Source organism: Plasmodium gonderi (genome assembly GCF_002157705.1).
Source record: "Plasmodium gonderi DNA, contig: Chr02, whole genome shotgun sequence".
NCBI classification, from domain to species: Eukaryota; Apicomplexa; class Aconoidasida; order Haemosporida; family Plasmodiidae; genus Plasmodium; species Plasmodium gonderi.
Genome location: NW_021628926.1, coordinates 719,985 through 739,849, shown reverse-complemented (window position 1 = coordinate 739,849; position 19,865 = coordinate 719,985). Strand labels below are relative to the sequence as shown.

Genomic DNA, 19,865 nt, shown 5'->3' with positions numbered 1-19,865 from the left:
AATAATAAAACTTTCAGGAGACTTTCAGCTGAGAGAAAAATGAAAAAAAAAAAAAATAAAATAAATAAAAACCACACTTACCCTCCCAACAGGACCTTCACAGATGAAATAATATTCTATTAAAAAAAAAAAAAAAAAAATTTAACTACGATTAGAAAAATGTGTTTCTAACAAACTATACAAAACGGAGGGTAAAAAAAAAAAAAAAAAAAGAATAAATAAAATAAAATAAAAAATAATATGGAACAGGAAGAATCAAAGGAAACTCATTTCTTAAACAAGAACCCAGAAGAAGGTAACAATAATAGTGATAACAATAATGAAAGCAAAAATGAAAACAACATACCAAATTTTGAACAAACTCAGGAAAACATTTTCTTACCCAATGAGGGCGAAGGAAATGACTCAGAGCGAGAGAAAACAAATAAAAGGAATAAATTGACAGACAAAGGTAATGATACAAACAATGAAAAGTTTAAAAGTGATATCCAAAATGAACAACAGAACGATGAATGGTTAATTTATGTAAGTAACAATTCATATGGACCTTATAATTTAGATCAAATGAAGAAACTATGGAATGAAAAAAGATTAAATATGATGTCTCTAATTTTTAAAAAAGGGGAACAAAATTGGAAATATATCTACAATGATGATATTTTAAAAAGGTGCCTACATTTTAATACTCCAAATTATGATGATAAGACAAGGATTGTATCAAAAAATTCTAATAGTGAAGAATGTGTAGGTGCGTATAACTCTAATAACACCTCCGAATATTGTGATAATGTGTACTTCATAACTGGAAACACGGATAAGGGCGAAGAAAAAGTTACAAACATATGTCCAGATGATAGCAATGAATGGAAAAATCAAACGAGGAATGATAATTATATCCAAGCTGATAAGTGGACATATCAAACCGACAAAATGACTGAGGAAAACCCATTAGATATAGAAAAAATGAAAAAAAGAGAAAAAAAAAAAAAGTATCTAGAGAGGAAAAAAAAAAAAATGGAAGAAGGTCTATGCGATAAAAAAATGAAAAATAGCTCCATATATGTATCAGGTTTACCCAATGATATAACAAAGGAAGAAATATATAACGTATTCAAAAAAGCAGGTATTATTAAAATAGATGCAGAAACGACAGAACCTAAAATTAAAATATACTATGATGAAAATAATAAAGTGAAAGGAGACGCATTGGTTACATATGTGTACGTACAGAGTGTCGACATTGCCATTAAATATTTTGATAATTTTTACATAAGACAAGATTGTATGATTCATGTAGAAAAGGCACAATTCAACAAAAAAAAAGAAGTCCTCAAAGTTTCCAAGGAAGATATTTTAATAAAAAAAAAAAAAATTAAGGCAGCAAAATATGAACAACTTAGGTTACAGAAATGGGGTGATGGTCACACAGGAACAAAAAAGAAAATTGTTATTTTTAGAAATGTATTTTCGTACGAAGATGCTGTGGTAAGATAAGAGAGGAATCACATACATATCTGTGCTCCTAAGGGGAAAACCCATCACTGGTTCTACTTGTGCATGTATAAAGAAAGTGCACAAGTTCGAGAAACTTACAAGTTGGAATGATATTGAGATGAATTATTTTGTTTACCACATGTGCTGCTTCCACACTTATTGGAAGACATTTTTGTATACCCATCTAGAAATAACCCCTAAAATGTGTACAACCGTTCTCATCTCCAACACCCTCTTATTTAATTTCACACATGAACAATCATTACATCATATATTTAATTCCGTACCCCTTTCTTAAATGTAGAAGTACGATGAGGGAGACCCTTTCTATGATTTTATAAAAGACTTGGTCGAAATGGTAAATTCGAAATATTTAGAAATGCATCTCGAAAAGGATTTATAATGAACATAGTGGCAATCATATATAATAGTAATATTTTTTTTTTTTTTTTTTTTTTTTCATCCTTGTCCATCGCATTTCATTTACTTATTTTTTAAATTCAAACGTAGGAAGTAAAGAAATACGTGCCTGTGTACAAGGTTTACCCGATACCAGTAATCTAAAAGGAAATTGAGAAAAAAAAAAAAAAATTTTGTGGATAGCAAAATAATTTATCCTTTTACAACCTTTGCCTGGCGTATCACGGGTACACATGCATGTGTACATATACCCTACTTATTTTCCCACTTTAAGAAACATCCCAACGGAATTGTATGTGTCAAATTCAAAGGAGTGGAAGAAGCTGAAGTAATAGTATCGGTATAATTTTCTTCAATCCAAGTGAAATAACCAAATGTGCATTTAACTAATCGAAAATTAGTAAATCGAAAGGAAACATTGCGCATTGAATATATATATATATATATATATATATATATATATATATATATATTACACATTGGTGTGCCATGAATATGTAGTAACAGAAATGATTATTCCTACTTTTTTGCAGTGCTTCAAGGATATCGAGTTAAATGATAAAAAATTGGAAGTATATTTTTACGATGGGAAACAGGATCTAAAGGCTCAATGTCTACCTGCACAGGTATCACGAACAATAGTTCAACTTAGTTGTATTCTTAGACATACACTTGTGTTGGTAATATATTACATCATATGTTTTTTTTTTTTTTTTTCTCTTTCTCTCCCTCTTCAGAGTTCCGTAAAGGAGTGCTCAGAAAATATGCCCGAAAATGATGAAACAAATAAGGACACCGGTAATTGCAACATTGGAAATTAATACACATACAGGGGTGTAGTAGCACTTATGTATTTACAAGTGTACATAATGTAACATCCATTTATTTTGTTATTTTATTTTTATTTTATTGTATTATTTATTTTTATTATTATTATTTTTTTTTTTGCAGATAATAATGAACCATCCTTTTTGTTAAACAACAATTTGCAATCATTTCATGTAAGTAAAAAAATGCTTAACAAAGAAAAACAAGTATTTTTGATAAGTATTCACATGTTGTATGCACATGCATATGCATATACCTACGTAGTTATCAGATCAAGGCGTAGACAAAAAAATAAAATAAAAAAAAAAGAAATAAAAAAAAAAATAAATAAAATAAAACGACGTTTTTATGACCCGTCTAAAAATATTGACCACATAATTCATATTTTTTTGTAGGATTGGATTGATAATTATAGTGAAGATGAAGAACATGAAATCATGGTCGAATAAATGAAAATTAATTTTTTTTTAACTACATTTCTGAATGATGTTGGAGTTATTTTACACCTGCATATGTCAATTTTTTGCTTTATTTTTATCTTATTATTATTTTTTTTTTGTGTGTGTTTTTTGTTCTTCTATTCATTTGTTATGATTTAAAAAGGACCGTTAATGGACTTTTCCTCCAGCTGCAAAGTAGTGTAAGTAGGGGTAATTATGTGTAGGTAACATATGTGAGACATACACATGTAAGTTATGTCTGTCTATAGGTATATCTGTAGAGAGACACGAATGTGCATCTAATTAGTGCCGTTTTTCCGAAGGTGCATAAAATGTGTGAATGTAACAAAACAGTTTATATGCGGGTATCGATTTAGTAACAAAAAAAAAAAAAAAAAAAAAAAAAAACTGAAACAAGGTATGATACATTTTTTACATTCAGTTAGAAACACAATAGACCACTCTTCTCACCCAACCCCCCTCCCTGGGGGGCATGGCTAAGTGCAACATATTCCATGTAACAAATTATATATACATGCATACATATGTTGATGCACCAACTACTCTCCTTTACATGAATCGTTTTCATTTGTCATTTGTCATTTTTCTTTTTTTTTTTTTTTTTTTTTTTTTTTTTCTAATCATGGAACTCTTTAAATTACATTTTTCATAATTAAGGAGAGAACATCTGTGGGAGGCTTTTCAAAATAAGAATTAAAAATTTCCGTCATATGTACAAACCCGTTTTTATTGTAATTTGTATTAACCGTGTCAAAGTCCATTATATTATAAAAAAGGCTTTCATCTTTTCCTGTTAAAAAGTGGTTTATGTTAAACATATTTTTTCCTTCTCCTACAATTTTATAAGCTGTTGAAACACCTAAGAATTTCCACTTTTTTAGTGCTAAAAATGAATCAATTTTTTTTTTATCCGTCCTAAACCCTGGTATTTTTTTTTCCAAAATTGTTAAAATGTCTTTAACTTCTTTTCCATTTTTATCGTATACTTTCATATTTCTTGGGATTAATGAAACATCCGCTGCATTATCATTATTCGCTAAAAATAAATTTCCATATATTTGACAGGGCATTAGCCGAATATTCTTGTCATTTAAAGCATTTATTTTCGAGATGAATAAATACCCTTGTAAGATAATCATATATTTACTATTCATTTTGTTAATAAATTTAACTGTACATTCGAAAATGTTATTTCTCAGAAATTTATTAGACCAGTAAGCGTAGGTTGAAGTGGATCCAGAAACGATCTTTTCACAGTTATATACAAACATGGATAGAGGATACATTCTTTCCCCTCTAAGTAGGTTTAGATTTGTGTCATCTGATTCTTCTTCACTAGTAGACTTCACATTCGGGCTGTCCCTTTGGTTGCTCTCAAGGCTACCCGTTCTGAAATCATCCGAAGTGTCCGCTTCATCCAAATCATCCAAATCGTTGGGGCTGTCCAAGGGTGCCGCTCTACCCAGCTTTTCAATCTCACCAGACTCACCTTTCGCCGCTTCAAATTCTGTATCCATTATAAACAAAGGGAAGTAAAACTTCCAAACGCCCTGTATGTCCTTAGAAATGTTTTTTACCTGATCCTCTAATTTCACATCCGTTTCATATTTTTTCCTTGGGATTATATCATTGTAATGGGAAACGTGCAATTTGTTATGTTCAGATTTCACCTTTTCATTTTCACAATTTTGGCGTGTAATTTTGTTTCTGTATGCAGAATTAGAGGAAATATTAAGCCTTCGAAAACAGTTGCTTGACTTTTTTGAAATTAAATTGAAACAATTTATTTTTTTGTAATCCCATAAAATTGCGTCACCTAACAAAGTAAGGACTAATGGTATCAACCGCATCGTATGTTTTTTTTTTTTTTTTTTTTTTTTTTTTAAAGATACATTTTCATAGGCCCAGATGATATATATATAAAGGAAATTCAAAAGTTTGAAAAATCTATCTCTCCATGTGTTTCTATTTATCTGTATCATGTTTTTTAATTTCATCTTACATTATTTACCACTTTTTTTTCCTTTTTTTAAATCCCTTCGCTTATAATTTTACAACCATTCTTAATTTTTTTAAAAATTGTTTTCTCATCGGGACATTTTGTGCCCCCCTTTAGGATAAAAAAAGAGAAAAATGTATGTGCATGTGCACAAAACTTTATATGCTGAAAAACCTTTAAATGTACATTCTTGCAATTTTTTTCTTTTTTTTTAAAAAGAACTTCTCAAACCTGATCGTCAGTACATTGGAAGCATAAGACTGGACTGTTTGGATGTATAAAATTGTGATTCTAAATACTCTTGAATTTACATCAACCTAACCCTATAATATCTTAGAATACAAAGAAAGGAACATATCATTCATTTTAACAAGTTTACACATTTTTAATGTTCCTAATTTTTTGTCCATTTATGCAAGTGGAATAGCAAATATTTGTTCCACACTTTTCCATTCCATCTAATTAGTCAATTTTTAAGCAAACCTCTTTTGAATAATATGGACGTATTACAACAATGCGAATAATCCCACAATGGTGTGATCTTTTTTTTAAAAGAGAGGGGACTTTTTTTTTTTTTTTTTTTTAATCTCACAACTGAAGTGATAACATGTCTAATATTTTTTCTGTGCACAATAAATTGGGAATATTTAACATGTTCATTTGGCTAATTAGCAAAATGGGGAATTTGATATTTAGTCATATATGACGTTTTTTTTTTTTTTTTTTTTTTTTGTTTTTCATTCACTTCCACGTATTTTCATTTAAAAAAGTGAATGAAACGATATTTTGTAAGTGTGAAAAAAATGTATTCGTAGTTAGTAATAGAAACACATTTATCCATTTACACTATGCTTTCTTGTCATTTGCTTTTATTCACCACATTTATTTTTATCTTTACCCTGCAGATCAAATAGTAATTTATTCACCTCAAGCTAACATGAAGGATTGAGAAAATCGTACTCACCATATGTGTGGTGACTATGTTAATGGGTAGGAAAGGCATATACAAAATGTACCTCTGTATGTGTTATGTGGCACCATCACATTTTCTCATGTTCACATATGTACAATTTTATTGATCTATGGTTCTTCTGTAACACATTTTCAGATTTTTCTTCACCATATTTTCATAACACATTCCTCAAGAGGAGTAAAAAAAGTGCAAAGTTGTCAAATAATGTTTATCGAAAACGATCTAAGCACAGTAGAAACAAAATATATTTATCAAAATAGGAACAAATGAAAAGTCAATTATTATATTTCCTTTTTATTTTATTTTGTTTTATTTTATTTTTTTTTTTTTTGACTGAAACGTTTTTATGTCTTAAGGTGGGGAACAGCGACCTTTTTTCACTTTATCTGAATTCAAAGGAGGGGGGGGAAAAAACATCTGATCACACTCACACACATAAAAGAACCAAAAAAAAAAAAAAAAAGAAAAAACATAAAAAGGAAAGAAAAGTATAGAATATTTTCTCTTAACATTCGCGATGAAACATTTTCACTTGAGTAGCAAAAATGTCTGCCTCTTCGAGGGGGAAATTGCCAAATTGGGTGGCAAAACAAAAAAAAAAAAAAAAAAAAAAAAAAAAAAAAAAAGACGGAAAAGGTGTTTCATATTCATATAAAGTACGCATGTGCATGAGTGCATATACTCAAGTGTGCATATGTTTGTGTATAAATATACACCGCACATGCAGGGTAAAACTTTTATTGAAACAGAACAAGCGCGAAGAATTAAAAAGAAAATAGTAAAAAATAAAACATGTGCACCTGTGTTTTTTCTGAACGATTATGCGTTTGAACATGTGTTCATGTAGTGAGCAAAATAACAATTGTTTTTTCACCTTTTCCCAATTCCCCATTCTGCCATCAGCATTTTTTTTTTTTTTTTTTTTTTATCCTCCCCTATCTTCCCATTTATCACATATATTTTTTTTTTTAAAAAATATATATTCATTAATGCAAGAATGCATATGATTATTTCTCCCCCCTTCTGAATTATAACAAAAATAAGGAAAGGAAGACCATGGGAAATTCCTTATCGAACACAGCGTTGTTTCGTCCCACGGAGCCAAGTGTCAGTAAAAAAGGAAAAAAAAAAGTACATACATACGTTCACGCATATATATCTGTATGTATACTCGTGTGCATCATTCACATGAACATTGCGTGCTTGTGACAACGGCCTTACATCATACACATTAACACAACAAACACAAAAGACATACAATCAACAGTGCGCAAAGAAATGAGAAATTCTGAAAAAAAGAAAAATATCCCTGTGTGTGCCGCTTCACCCTTATTATCACTGTGAATGATATCAAGTCATTGAATAGTGGTAGAATGGATGCACATATTTCCATCACAGATACGCATGATACTGTGCTTTCAACCAACACACTTGTCTATACTTATAACTTAAAAAAGGCAGAGACTATCCTATAATATTAGAAGAAAATAGCACTGCCAAACATATGATACGTATTTGTTTGTTTTTACTAACAAATAATTCTTAATGCATGAACATATACATATATATATATATACCGCCCCCCTGCAACGACCTGAATGCAGTACAAAGATGATCTGAAAAATCTAGTGTTCATTCCCGAGTTAATGGATATAGACGTAGACAAATTTTTGGAAGATAAAAGATTCGAAATATTTAATAAAGAAGAAAATATAAAAGAGTTAAGTAAAAAAAAATTTCCAGCCATCTTTCTATACTCAAAAAAGCTAAAAACGAAACATACCATAATGTATTTTCATAGTAACTCTTGTGATTTAGGACAAATATATGATGAAATGTGTAATTTATATGATTATTTGCATGTGAATATTCTGGCCATAGAATATGTAGGGTTTGGTTTATGTTATTTGGAAGGTTCCCCAAATCAGTATAATATTAATAGAAGAGCCCTAGCTGCATATAATTTTTTAAGGTCTTTAAATTTAAAAAGTGAACAAATTTTATTATTTGGAAGATCTATAGGCACAGGAGTAGCTACCAAATTAGGATATAATTTAAAATTATTGGGAGACAATGTTGGAGGAATTATATTACATTCCCCATATATATCGATTGAAAAATTAGTGGAAGAATATGTTACTTATTCTTCATACATTATTGAAAATATTTACGACAATTTTAAAAACTTGTCTCTTCTTAGTAATAATGATGATTCAGATACGCCACTTTTGCTTATACACGGGAAAGAAGATGAAGTTATTGGTGTTTCTCATTCTGAATTTCTTATGAAAAATTTAAATAACAAATTTAAAACGGCTTTCTACCCTAGTGACTCATATCATAATTATTACTATGTCATTGATGTAAGTTGTTAAAGGGAGCCAAAAATAATCACAGAATTTGATTTCTCTCTTTTCTGTCATTTTTTGTGTGTATGCACTAGGATATGAATACTCCAACGACCGCGCAGGAGCATTTATATATATATATATATATCGAACGCATGTTCGTGTATATACCACTGTTATGCAGTTCGAATAAAAACCCATTATAATTCACACTTCGTATTTCTTCAAAGGATCTCGCGGTGCCAACTAAGACCTTCCTAGATAAGCAAAGCAAATCACGCCATGAAAAATCTGTGGACATAGTCGTACCAAAGTCTTTTTTCAAAATAGAGTACTGGAAAAAATAAATAAATAGAAATAAATGTGTTAACACTTGTGATAATGCAAGTGGTAATGCAAATGATAATGCAAGTGATAATGCAAATGATAATGCACGTGATAACACATGTGACGATGACAATTGCAATGACCATGCGCACATGTTGGTTTTCCGGGTGGTGGTCTTCTCTCAACACAGTGGAGCGTGAGTGTTTTCCCATTCACTTGCTGACACATCGTACAGCACAGTCTAGTATCTTCTTCAATGTAGTAAAATGTGCATGGAAACAAATGCAAACAGGAACACAGAAACGCAGAAACACATTTGACGTACGATATATGTTCCATGCCTACCTACATCTATTCCACACCTTTATATATCCTCTTTTTAGGACTGAGACACACAAAATAACGCACAGAGAAGCAAACGCCAGGGGTTCTATGTCAGAAAAAGAAGGAAGGAAATCCGAAGACACCTTATCAGCATATGATATGGGGGAAAAAAAAAAAGAAAACAGTATGAAAGATATTGAAAAGAAAAAGAATGGTGCTATATCTTCACAAATTAAGAATACCATTGGAGAAGATTCAGAGAAAAGGGAAAAACAATATAAAGAAAATTGTACAACAAAATCAGGATATAAAACAAACAAGTTGTTCCAGGAAAAAAGAGATGCATCTTCTGAAATAAGTTCCTCTTCTCGTAATGATAAGGAAGTACTAACTGATATTAATGTAGAAGAAAAAATAAAAATATATAATAAATATATATCAAATGCTAGACCACCAAGCGGAAAAGACATAACAAGGAATGATGTACAAATCAATTCCAATAATAGCGAAAAAAAGGATAATTCTAATAAAGATGCAAAAAAAAATAATAATAAAATTAATGTAATAATATCTTCAATAAACGATGCAGGATTAAAGAATTTGAAAAACAAAGACGAAAAGAAACACGAAGTAGTAGGTATTAAGGCGACATTTGGAAATGATTTAGAACATCGAAGTAGAAATAATCATAGTGGTTCTGCATCTGATAGTGCAATTGATCAGAAAAAGAAAACGAAAATAATAAGTGATTCAGAAAATAAATATAAAAATTGTTATACGCTCAAAAAAAGGGAACTTAAACAGGAAATGGAGGAAAGGAAGATGCCTCATCATAAAGGGGATAATAATTCCTCTAAGGGAACTGACAGAAAAATAATGGAAATTAAAAAATATGAAAATAAAGTCGATTTGGATAAATTTATCAAAAAAAATGATGCTACATCTAATAAAAACATACCAAGTTGTCTGAACAAATGTAAAGACGAAACTATCGATCTGGAACAAAAAACAAAAGAACTGCATAAGGACGAAACGGAAAAAAGGGAAGAAGTTGCATGAACAAATGATGAAGATAAGAAAAGGGAGAGTACTTCTTGGCAAAAGTGTTAACTGCATTACAGTAACATTGTGTCTGGTTATGTTATGAAGATCTATAAATACCATTTCAACAATGGATGTATCAGACACGTGTGTATAAAACACGAGAAGAGTTGGTGAAAATATTTACTAGACTTTAAGTCCCAAATAATTAACAATTTTAGGCAAAAAAAAGCAGTTTTTATGTTTATATATAAAACTATAAATATATAGACATTTTTGTGTGTGTTTATGTAAAGGAATGTGCATTCATTTTTACACACATGCAAGAATTACAACTGCGACGCATATATGCATGCATATATACCTCTTTTTAATTGCTACAGTTTAGTTGTAATGCATTTAGTTTTTCTTAATTTTTGTTACTATAATTAAACTAAAAAAAGGTGTGAAGTGGGTAAGGCGGATGAAATGGGTAAAATGGGTAAAATGGGTAAAATGGGTGAAACGGGTAAAATGGGTAAAATGGGTGAAACGGGTAAAATGGGTAAAATGGGTGAAACGGGTAAAATGGGTAAAATGGGTAAAACGGGTAAAATGGGTAAAATGGGTGAAACGGGTAAAATGGGTAAAATGAGTAAAAGGACAAAAAAAAAAAAAAAAAAAAACTGAATTTGTTTTGTCCTTATACATTTCTAAAAATAATTTGAATATATTTTTTGGAATGCGAAAAATTCCTATATGTTGTATTTTCCTTGGTAATAACTTCATATGCTTTATCGAAAAACATGAACTTATGGACTACGGAGTTTAACACCAATTTATTCTTATCAGGTGGGATAAAAAATTTGGTGACAAATAATTAGTTAAAGTATAGAGGAATAATCTGAAAGGGAGTAGAGGTAGTAATGAAGGTAATGTTAACGTGGTTCGCACACACAAGCACATACACATATATATATACATACATATGTGTACACAATTTTGCTTATATGAAGCCGCATGAATGGAACAAAATTTAAGCAACACTTGGAAAAAGACATCTCTCTCATAGTACCTCTATTAAGTGCAGGTACTGAGGACACATCGGGCATTTGAATTGTCTAGATCTTTGAGCGTGAATTTTGTCTACGCAATTCCTGTAGTTGGGAAGGCGGAGAAAAATTGAAAACATATAAGTAAAGAAGGATTCATAAATTTGTGTGAAGGAATTCCAAATATAAACAAATGGGTGTACACTCAAGTATTAGACGGAAGAGAAAATTTTGTTGTATTTATTATTTACTTGCAAATCACATGCCCGCATCTAAGAACATAGGGCGGATTGTCTTTGGATGATTTATCTCTACTAATAGGACAAGTAAAAGAGGAGTGGAAAAAAAAGCATGCACTCAAATCAACTTCTACCGCTAAAGAATTCGATAAAAACGCTCCATTTTCCTTGTTATTCTTATTTTTATTCTTTCCCAATTTATTAAAACATTTATTTGAGTGCCTTGCATTCTCAGAATTCAGTGATGTCATGCCTTTCGCGTCTTGTAGTCTTTTGTTATTTTCCTTCATAATGGCCTGGGCTTCTATAAGCTTTTTCGAGCTTATCAATCCGCCACACACAAGAATGGACAGGGGGCTAAAATGGAAGGGGGGGGGGGAAATAATGTATGAACGTAAATGTGTACATAAACATATATACATATATATATGTATGCGTATGTGTGCTCAATTTAATTACTCCCTTCAGGCGAAATCATTTCATGAGAGGCGCACGAAACATACAAATGAGAGGCTAAAAATAAACTCAGCAACAACAACGGGACATACCATAGTAATTCGTTCGCAAAATGCACAAAATAGCACAATCGTACAATCGTACAATCACACGATCACGCAATCACGTGCTAAGAGTGCACTATGAGTACATCTTATCTTTTTCTTTTTCTCTTTTGTTTGTTCACTTGTTTGTTTGCTTTCTACTTTCTACTTTTTAATTTTTAATTTTTACTTTTTTTTTTTTTTTTTTTTTCGTACCTCTCCAAGTGAATGAAAATCTTTTTCTCCATGAAACTTTTTTCCTTTTCCATTTTGGTTTTTTCTTCTTTACAATTTACATTTTTCTTCTCTATCACAAAATCATTGCCATCTTGTGATTCACCTTTTTGTTCGTCCTTCTTTTTATCTTTATTTTTGTCTTTATCTTTGTCTTTATCTTTGTCTTTATTTTTATCTTTATTTTTATCTTTATTTTTGTCTTTCTCCTTATCTTTATTTTTGTCTTTCTCCTTATCTTTATTTTTGTCTTTCTCCTTATCTTTATTTTTGGCTTTATCCTTATCCTTATTTTTGTCTTTATTTTTTATTTTATCTTTTTTGCCTGTACCTTTTTTTTTTTTATCTTCATCTCTACTGTCGCTGTCTCGGCCACTCTTGTGGCATCCTTTTTTTCCTTCGTGGGGGAAATAAAGGAACATGTTAAATTTTTTACTCATTGTGTAAGCGCATGTGCACAAATGCACAAGTATGTATATTAATATAAGCAAATATTTCCACATTTCCAAATACATGAACATATAAAAACAAAAGAGGCAATGTGAATGGAAGAAATATGCTCAATCCAAGTATAATTTCCTTTTTAATAAGGAAAAAAATTTGCAATACAAAATTAGGTAAGAACACATCTTAGATGAGTACAGTATGTGTATTCTTCATGTATCCAAACATATTTTTTTTTTTTTTGTGTTCATGTACATAGCGGTATACATGCCCCTTTGCTGCAGGGATGTACAGAATTTCTCAAATTTTATGTTTTCTACCTCTTGTGCACTTTACGACCTTGGACAAGGTGCAACCTTCTTTTTTGTTTTTGTTTGACTTGTTTTCGCTTCCTTCATTTTTATTTCTCTTCATCTGGATTTCCATTTTTTCTCCATTAGAAATATTGGGATCATATCTTCTTTTTTTTAAATTTTTTTTATAGGATCCCCAAAAAACTCCTTTCTTTTCCTTCCTGAGATTTGCTTCCACATTTTCCTTTTGTTTTCCTTTTTCTTCCTTTACGTCTCCTTCTTCTCCTCTGTGTGTTTTGTTTTTTTCTAGTAAATTTTTTTTTTTTTTTTTTTCTTCTTCTTCTTCTTCTTCTTCTTCTTCTTCTTTTTGATCCCTCTGGAATGTTTCGTTTTTAGGGGTTACAATTGTAATATTTTCTTCTTTAGATGATATATCTCTCTTTTTGTCTATTATATCTGCCACTTCTTCATCAGCTTTTGCATCTGCAACGTGCGCCCCTCCTTCCTTGTTTTCCTTCGTTTCGACTAATACTTCTGCTACCTTAGCACCCATTCTTTCATTACTATCGTTCCTGTACACTTCAGCATTCTCATTTTGACCCTTCTGACAATTTTCTTTATCACTTTTCGTGAAAGCATATTCATTCTTATTTTCGACATCATTTTGATTGGTCCTATCCTGGACAGTGCTACCTGTATGAATAGTTTTTCCCTCTTCCCTTAAAAAACCAGATGCTTCGTTTACGTTATCTAAAGATTCATTATTGTTCTTCTGCTCTCTGTTTACTTCTCCAATACTGGTTTTATTTTCTCCTTCACATTTTTCCAATAAAACAATTTCACTTGTTTCTATTTTTTTCCCCCTCTCTTCGCCATTTTCAACGGAATTATCAATTCTTTTCGATTGGATAAGCAAAATTTTGATATCACCCCTACCCCCTTCGGATGAACAATTTATGGAATTCGTATTCATATTCGATAGAACTGTTATGTTTTTCTCCATATTTTTGTCAATGTCTTGTAATTTTTCTTCTACATTACCAAGTTTTTGTTGACTCACTTGTGCGTGTTCTTCACAACGTTCTTCCATTTTTTCCCTTCCTTCCACTTTTTCTTCCACATTTTCCACAGGTCGAGAAATCTTATGGGGATATAAATTTTCGCCCTGTTTCTTCCCTACTTTCTTCCCGTGATTTTTTTTATCAATTTCCTTATTTCCACTACCTTTTTTTTTTTTTCTTTTTTTTTTTCCTCTCTTCTGTTGGTCATCATTGCTATCGCTATATTTGCCTTTACTGCTGAATCTTCCCTTCCGCTTCTCCTTTTTTTTTCTCTTCCACTTGAGACAAAGTCGTCTAAATTCAGCATTATTCTTATAATTGGACAATGAATTACGTAAGGCGTGTATTTCTCTATTTGTTAAAGCATGGGTGAGTACGATTCTGCTAACATCCCCTGTAGTTTTGTTTGCCCTTGTATTTTTTGCAGCTAATGTAGCTCTATTATATGCTTGCATATTACTCGTATTTAACAAAGCTATAGCTGTATTTTTTTTTATAAAATTTTCCTTTATTAAATCTACTTCTTCTTTTACTTTATCAAAGTCCCTCTTTGCAAATTCATCCGAACTGGCAGAAGTGGAAAAATGGAAATCGTCTTCACTTGGGTACATAACAGGTCTATCAGAACTTGAAGCTCTATTGCTATGGGCGCTACTAATCCATTGCTCATTGTAACCTCTAGGATGTTCTTCCTTAAATCGTTCAGATTGTTCTTCAAAATTTTTAATTTTTGTTGATGCACCAAAACTACTAGTTTTAATTGGATCACCTACATCATCTCGTTCATTTTTTTCTTTCATCTGTGTATTTTTATTTTCTTTTGTTTCTCCACAAAAGGATGTGTTAGTGTCGTCTGTCTTCTTATCTTCTGCTTCTTCACTTTTTTTTTTTTTTTTTTTTTTTCTTCTTTTTCCTTCTTCTTCATCTTCCGTTAATAATACCTTTCTTGTGGATGAATCATCAATACATGAATCCACTCCAACATCATTAGATGATGAAGAAATGTCTATTTGATTATCTTTTTTTTCACTCATTTTTTCATTTTTGCAATGACGGGTTAAAAATTTGCACTTGGGAAATTTTCTTTTTATAATATTTGATTTTCTTATAAAACACGAATTTGTTAATACTCGAAATGAATGTGCAACTGATATGTTAGTTGGGGAGACAGTTTGTTGTTTAATAATACTATTGCATTCATCATTTCTATTCTGAATGGGACATAAATTACAAACTTTTTCATAGTAAGAATTGTTACTACAATATGCATTACTAATATTTATAAAATTGGTATAACCACTATTTAAATTTTTATTTGTCTTTTTTAAAATTTTTGTATCAGTATGATCATAAAAATGTGCAGCTTTGTTTAATGTTTTATAAGCCGTATAAGAATTGTCAGTTGAATATATTGTAGAAAATTCGTTTTCACTCAATTCATACAAATAAACAGACTCTGGTTCTTTTTTTTCACTTTCATTAGTATGATGATAATAGTGACGATTCAAATTTTGCTCTTCTACTTTCGTTTTATTTCTTGAAAAATGTGTTTCATTTTCTGCTGAATGAACTTCTACAAAAACATCTTTGGTGCACTTGAAAACGTGATTATACCACCCTTTTTTCAGTTTTTCTTCCGTTTCATTCTCTATTGCAACTTTTTCTTTTATTCCATCATTATCTTGTCTACTTTTCCCATGATTGTTAAATTTCATCTCGGGCAAAATCAAGTTAACGTTATTTACATAATGCTCATTTGATTCGTCATAAAAGAAAGGGTTAACTATTCTCTTTTCATTTCTTATAAACTGTTCTATTCTATCTTCTAAATACATCTCACATAACGGAGGGGAATTATTTTCTTCCTCCACCGCATAGCTATACTCATCATCTGAAACACAGCTGATGTATTTCTCCTTATATATATTGTTATGTATTAATGGTATCCTATTACTCGTTTTTGTACTAAAATCGTACCCCTGTTGGTGTGCTATACATGTAAAAAGTATATTTTTTTTTTTTTTTTTTTTTTTCTTTTTCTTGAACTCTTTCCCTTTCTCATTATCCTTGTTTTTCTCTATTTTTCTCTTTAAAATGTTTTCATTTGTTTTCATTCTTTTTATTCTTTTCATTCTTTTCACTCTTTTCATACTTTTCATTTTTTTCATACTTTTCATTCTCTTCATTCTTTTCATTTTTTCATTTCTCTTTTGCACCAACTTGGATAATTTTGTTTCTCTCCTTCGTGACATAAATGGGATCAATCGCCTGCCTATGCTTCTTCCTTCATCGTCATAATCATCATAGTCATCATCATCTCCCTCATCATCGTCATCTTCCTCCTCCTCGTCATCATCTTCTTCATCATCGTGATGGTTACCATTGTCACCTTGCCCATCTTCACCTCTCTGTTGTGTTATATCATTTCTCTTTTTTCCAAATATCGTCGATATCTGCCCATCCAAAGGAGTGCTTTCCTTGTTACTATGTCCCTGTGAGGATTCATTGAGTTTAACCCTGTTATGTAACAATACATCTCCTTCACTTGACCTTTTGGGTTTGTCCTTTCGGGACATACGAATGATTATCCCTTCTTCATTAAAAGCTCGTTTAAAAAAATTAAAAACTTTTGAATGAACACTGGAAAACATATTTTTGAAGAAAAAATTATCAACACCAATGCATATGAATGTACTTAACCTAGATATGTGAGATATATTTTCACTATAGTTCATCATAAGGTCCCTTAGACAACTAAGTGCCTTTTCTTTATTCTCCTTTGAATATATTAAATAATTAACACAATGTAATAAATATATTAACTTAACATATTTTTTCCTTGTTGATTCACTACAGTTATTGTACCATTCAATACATGTATCCACTTGGAATTTTTTTAGATTGTACAAAATTGTATGTAATTTTGTGTATCCTTCGAATATTTCTTCCTCAATTAATGCATGTTCGAATTCTATTTTTTCTGTATTATGTTCAAAAGTTATTTTGCTTATGTATTCTTCTTTTAATTGAGAAAAAATATCATTTTTCAAATACACAGATTTGTGATTTTTTATATTATTAAGCAGAATTGAATTATGATGTCCTACATACTTTCTTCTTTCTATACTTTGGTAATTCCTCACTGTTGCCTCAATAGTGTGCAAGTAATTATGACTATCTTCTTTGGAAATACCTTGATATATATCTTGGGATTTTCCCCCCTTCAAATGTTCATCTCGAAGTGAACTTTCATTATTTGATGTGTTTTCTGTTCCTAGCGAGTTAGTTTGATGCACATGAATCGCATGATTAGCTTGTCCTGCTTGTCTATCTGGATCCTGTTTTTCATTTCTTTCATCCTTTGAAGAAACAGAGAATGCGTCTATCCGTGTGCCTCCGATTTCTCCAGATCCCCTGCTTATCATATGTACATATTTAGTATCTTCATTTTGCGCAATGCTATTACCTGCAAACAAAGGTTCAGGAACTTCTTTCACTTCATTACACAGTTGTGTCTTTTCATTTATAGCACAATGTTTGCTTAATTTATTCATCATATATGTATCCTTTTCGATTTTTTTTTTTTTTTTTTTGTTCATAATTTCTTTATTCAATACATAGTACATGAAAAAATCCCCCTTTTGTAAGAAATGCAGTAGAATTAATCTAAGGATAACGTTTTTTTTTATGTTAATATTTTTGAAAATCTCAGGAGTTTCTTGTTTTATTAGCGATATTATACCTCTATAAGATGACAATAAAATGTTGTAAAATTTTTTATTTTCTTCACTAACCTTTTCTAAAATTTTGAGCTCTTTGACATCCTTTATTAGTTCCTTAATATCAAAATTACTTTTTATTTCATTTCTGTCCATATCATTGTCCTTTGTCTGGGCATTGTTATCGTTCAAACTTGTATTTTCACTTCGTTTATCACTTTCGCTTTTAACATTATCTTTTTTTTTCTTTATTTTTTCTTCTACATTTTTTTTTGCCTTTTGAACCTTTTCCATTAAATTATCTATGCTGTTTAGATAAAACGTGAATGTTTCATTTTGCTTAATTTTAAATTCTTCTATTTCCTTTTGAACTTCTTTAAAATCTAAATTTTTTCCTCTACTACTGCTTCTGATACAGCCATCTTCTGCATAATTTTCATCTCCCATTTTTTCCTATTTTTTTTCTTAGCACATATTGTGAAGATTTACATAAACATGCATAAACGTATGCAGGGGAAAATAATGAAAATAACTATGCAATCAGTTTTTCAACAGGTGTGATAAATTATCCAAATCTTAAAAACAAAATGAACAAAATATATCGTGCGAATGGAAAGTGTATAAGCTTGTATGAGGGAAATAGAATTTAAAAAAAAAAAAAAAAAAAAAAAAAAAAATCAGTACTGAAATAGTTGGATGGAAAAAAATATATGCATATATGTATATGTATATATACACAAATTTACGAGCTCGTGTATGCATAAACATATGCACACGTACACAATAACAATAAAATAATTGTATGTGTGTGACACATTTTTTCCTTCACACACACTAAAAGCCGACCATGCACATATGCAAATGTACAAATACATTACAGCCCTCACTTTCGTCACTTCACTTTTAAACTTTTGTTAGCAACCATCATTGCAGCTACCAGGACAATGTCTACTTGATGGGAAGAAGTTCCCTTCTCTCTAATAAATTGCACTTCCCAGTGTATATCCTTGAGAGATAACTTTATTTTAATTTATTTTTCCCCACTTTTTTCTATTTTTTTTATTTCTGGAATGCACGAAAATAAACGAGAATGAATATGCGTGTGTAGGTCCAAATATGTAAGCATGTAATAATTCTTTAATCATGAGGGCCCGTAAATGAGAGAACACGTAAAAGGTTAAGAACGTAAGAATATAAAACGAAAAAACATTTAAACATTTACTACATTTTTCATGTAAATACCTGGGGATGTTTTTTTCCCAGTAGCAAAAATTGAAAAAATCATAAAATAGAGATCAGATGTGAGGAAACAAAAAAAAAAAAAAAAAAAATGATAAAAATACAATATAACAGTAATTTATGTGTTAATGCATATTTTTGTCTACTACCAAATAAATGTAATTGTACATAATGTTAAAAGTAAACTCTTAAAAAAAAAAAAAAAAAATCTGTAGCCTTTCTTAATAAAAATTTTATAAAGACATGATATCTTACATAAAGAACATAAAAAAAAAAAAATTGTACAAAATAAGGCAAACATGAACAAAATGCATAAACGGGAACTCATTAGAAAGGCTAAAAAAAAAAAAAAAAACAAAAAAACAACAAAACAGTAAAACAATACGCAATAAAATATGTAAAATATGAAAAATACATCTTTTCTCGTTTAACTATTGTATTCAGTTTATGTACAACACAAAAGGGAAAATAACCTTGCGAAGGTGTTATATACATAAATATATAGAAAGGATTTTAAAATGATAGGGTAGACTAATTTGGTGAGGAGGGAAATATTTCCACATGTATTAGCAATACATATATATTTTAACACTTAAATGAATTTCCTCTTTTTTTTTTTTTTTTTTTCTTTCTTTTTTTTCCTTTAGCACCTTTTTCAATTAATTACTAATAAATGACAATACTAAAAAAAAAGGGATTTAAAAAAAAAAAAAAAAAAATGCAGGTAACTCAATTCATAATTATTGCAATGTTATACACATATTCACAATGTGCACATAAATAAAAACAAAAAAAATAAAATAAAACCCTAAAAATTTTTGGCAGGAAAGGATACAAGGGAAAAATAGGAT

At 30.2% G+C, this 19,865-nt stretch overlaps 4 protein-coding genes across 4 annotated transcripts; 2 read left to right on the top strand and 2 right to left on the bottom strand.

The window, feature by feature from the left end:
• Window positions 1–240: 240 nt before the first annotated feature.
• On the top strand, window positions 241–3,191 carry PGO_021430 (RNA-binding protein; the record flags this gene model as incomplete). Its single annotated transcript, XM_028685961.1, has 8 exons — window positions 241–1,485; window positions 1,799–1,852; window positions 2,005–2,049; window positions 2,189–2,254; window positions 2,448–2,540; window positions 2,652–2,712; window positions 2,866–2,915; window positions 3,138–3,191. 8 exons carry the CDS (start codon window positions 241–243, stop codon window positions 3,189–3,191), a joined length of 1,668 nt encoding a protein of 555 aa, XP_028541762.1.
• A 146-nt stretch (window positions 3,192–3,337) lies between these two features.
• On the bottom strand, window positions 3,338–5,053 carry PGO_021420 (hypothetical protein, conserved; the record flags this gene model as incomplete). The annotated part of the gene is made up of 2 exons (XM_028685960.1): window positions 3,338–3,370; window positions 3,845–5,053. 2 exons carry the CDS (start codon window positions 5,051–5,053, stop codon window positions 3,338–3,340), a joined length of 1,242 nt encoding a protein of 413 aa, XP_028541761.1.
• A 2,178-nt stretch (window positions 5,054–7,231) lies between these two features.
• On the top strand, window positions 7,232–10,233 carry PGO_021410 (alpha/beta hydrolase; the record flags this gene model as incomplete). Its single annotated transcript, XM_028685959.1, has 4 exons — window positions 7,232–7,282; window positions 7,780–8,538; window positions 8,754–8,854; window positions 9,234–10,233. The coding sequence occupies 4 exons, from the start codon at window positions 7,232–7,234 to the stop codon at window positions 10,231–10,233; spliced, it is 1,911 nt and encodes a 636-aa protein (XP_028541760.1).
• Window positions 10,234–11,074: 841 nt separating this feature from the next.
• PGO_021400 (hypothetical protein, conserved) lies at window positions 11,075–18,222 on the bottom strand (the record flags this gene model as incomplete). The annotated part of the gene is made up of 5 exons (XM_028685958.1): window positions 11,075–11,098; window positions 11,270–11,351; window positions 11,498–11,842; window positions 12,241–12,655; window positions 13,023–18,222. The coding sequence occupies 5 exons, from the start codon at window positions 18,220–18,222 to the stop codon at window positions 11,075–11,077; spliced, it is 6,066 nt and encodes a 2,021-aa protein (XP_028541759.1).
• Between the last annotated feature and the right edge of the window lie 1,643 nt (window positions 18,223–19,865).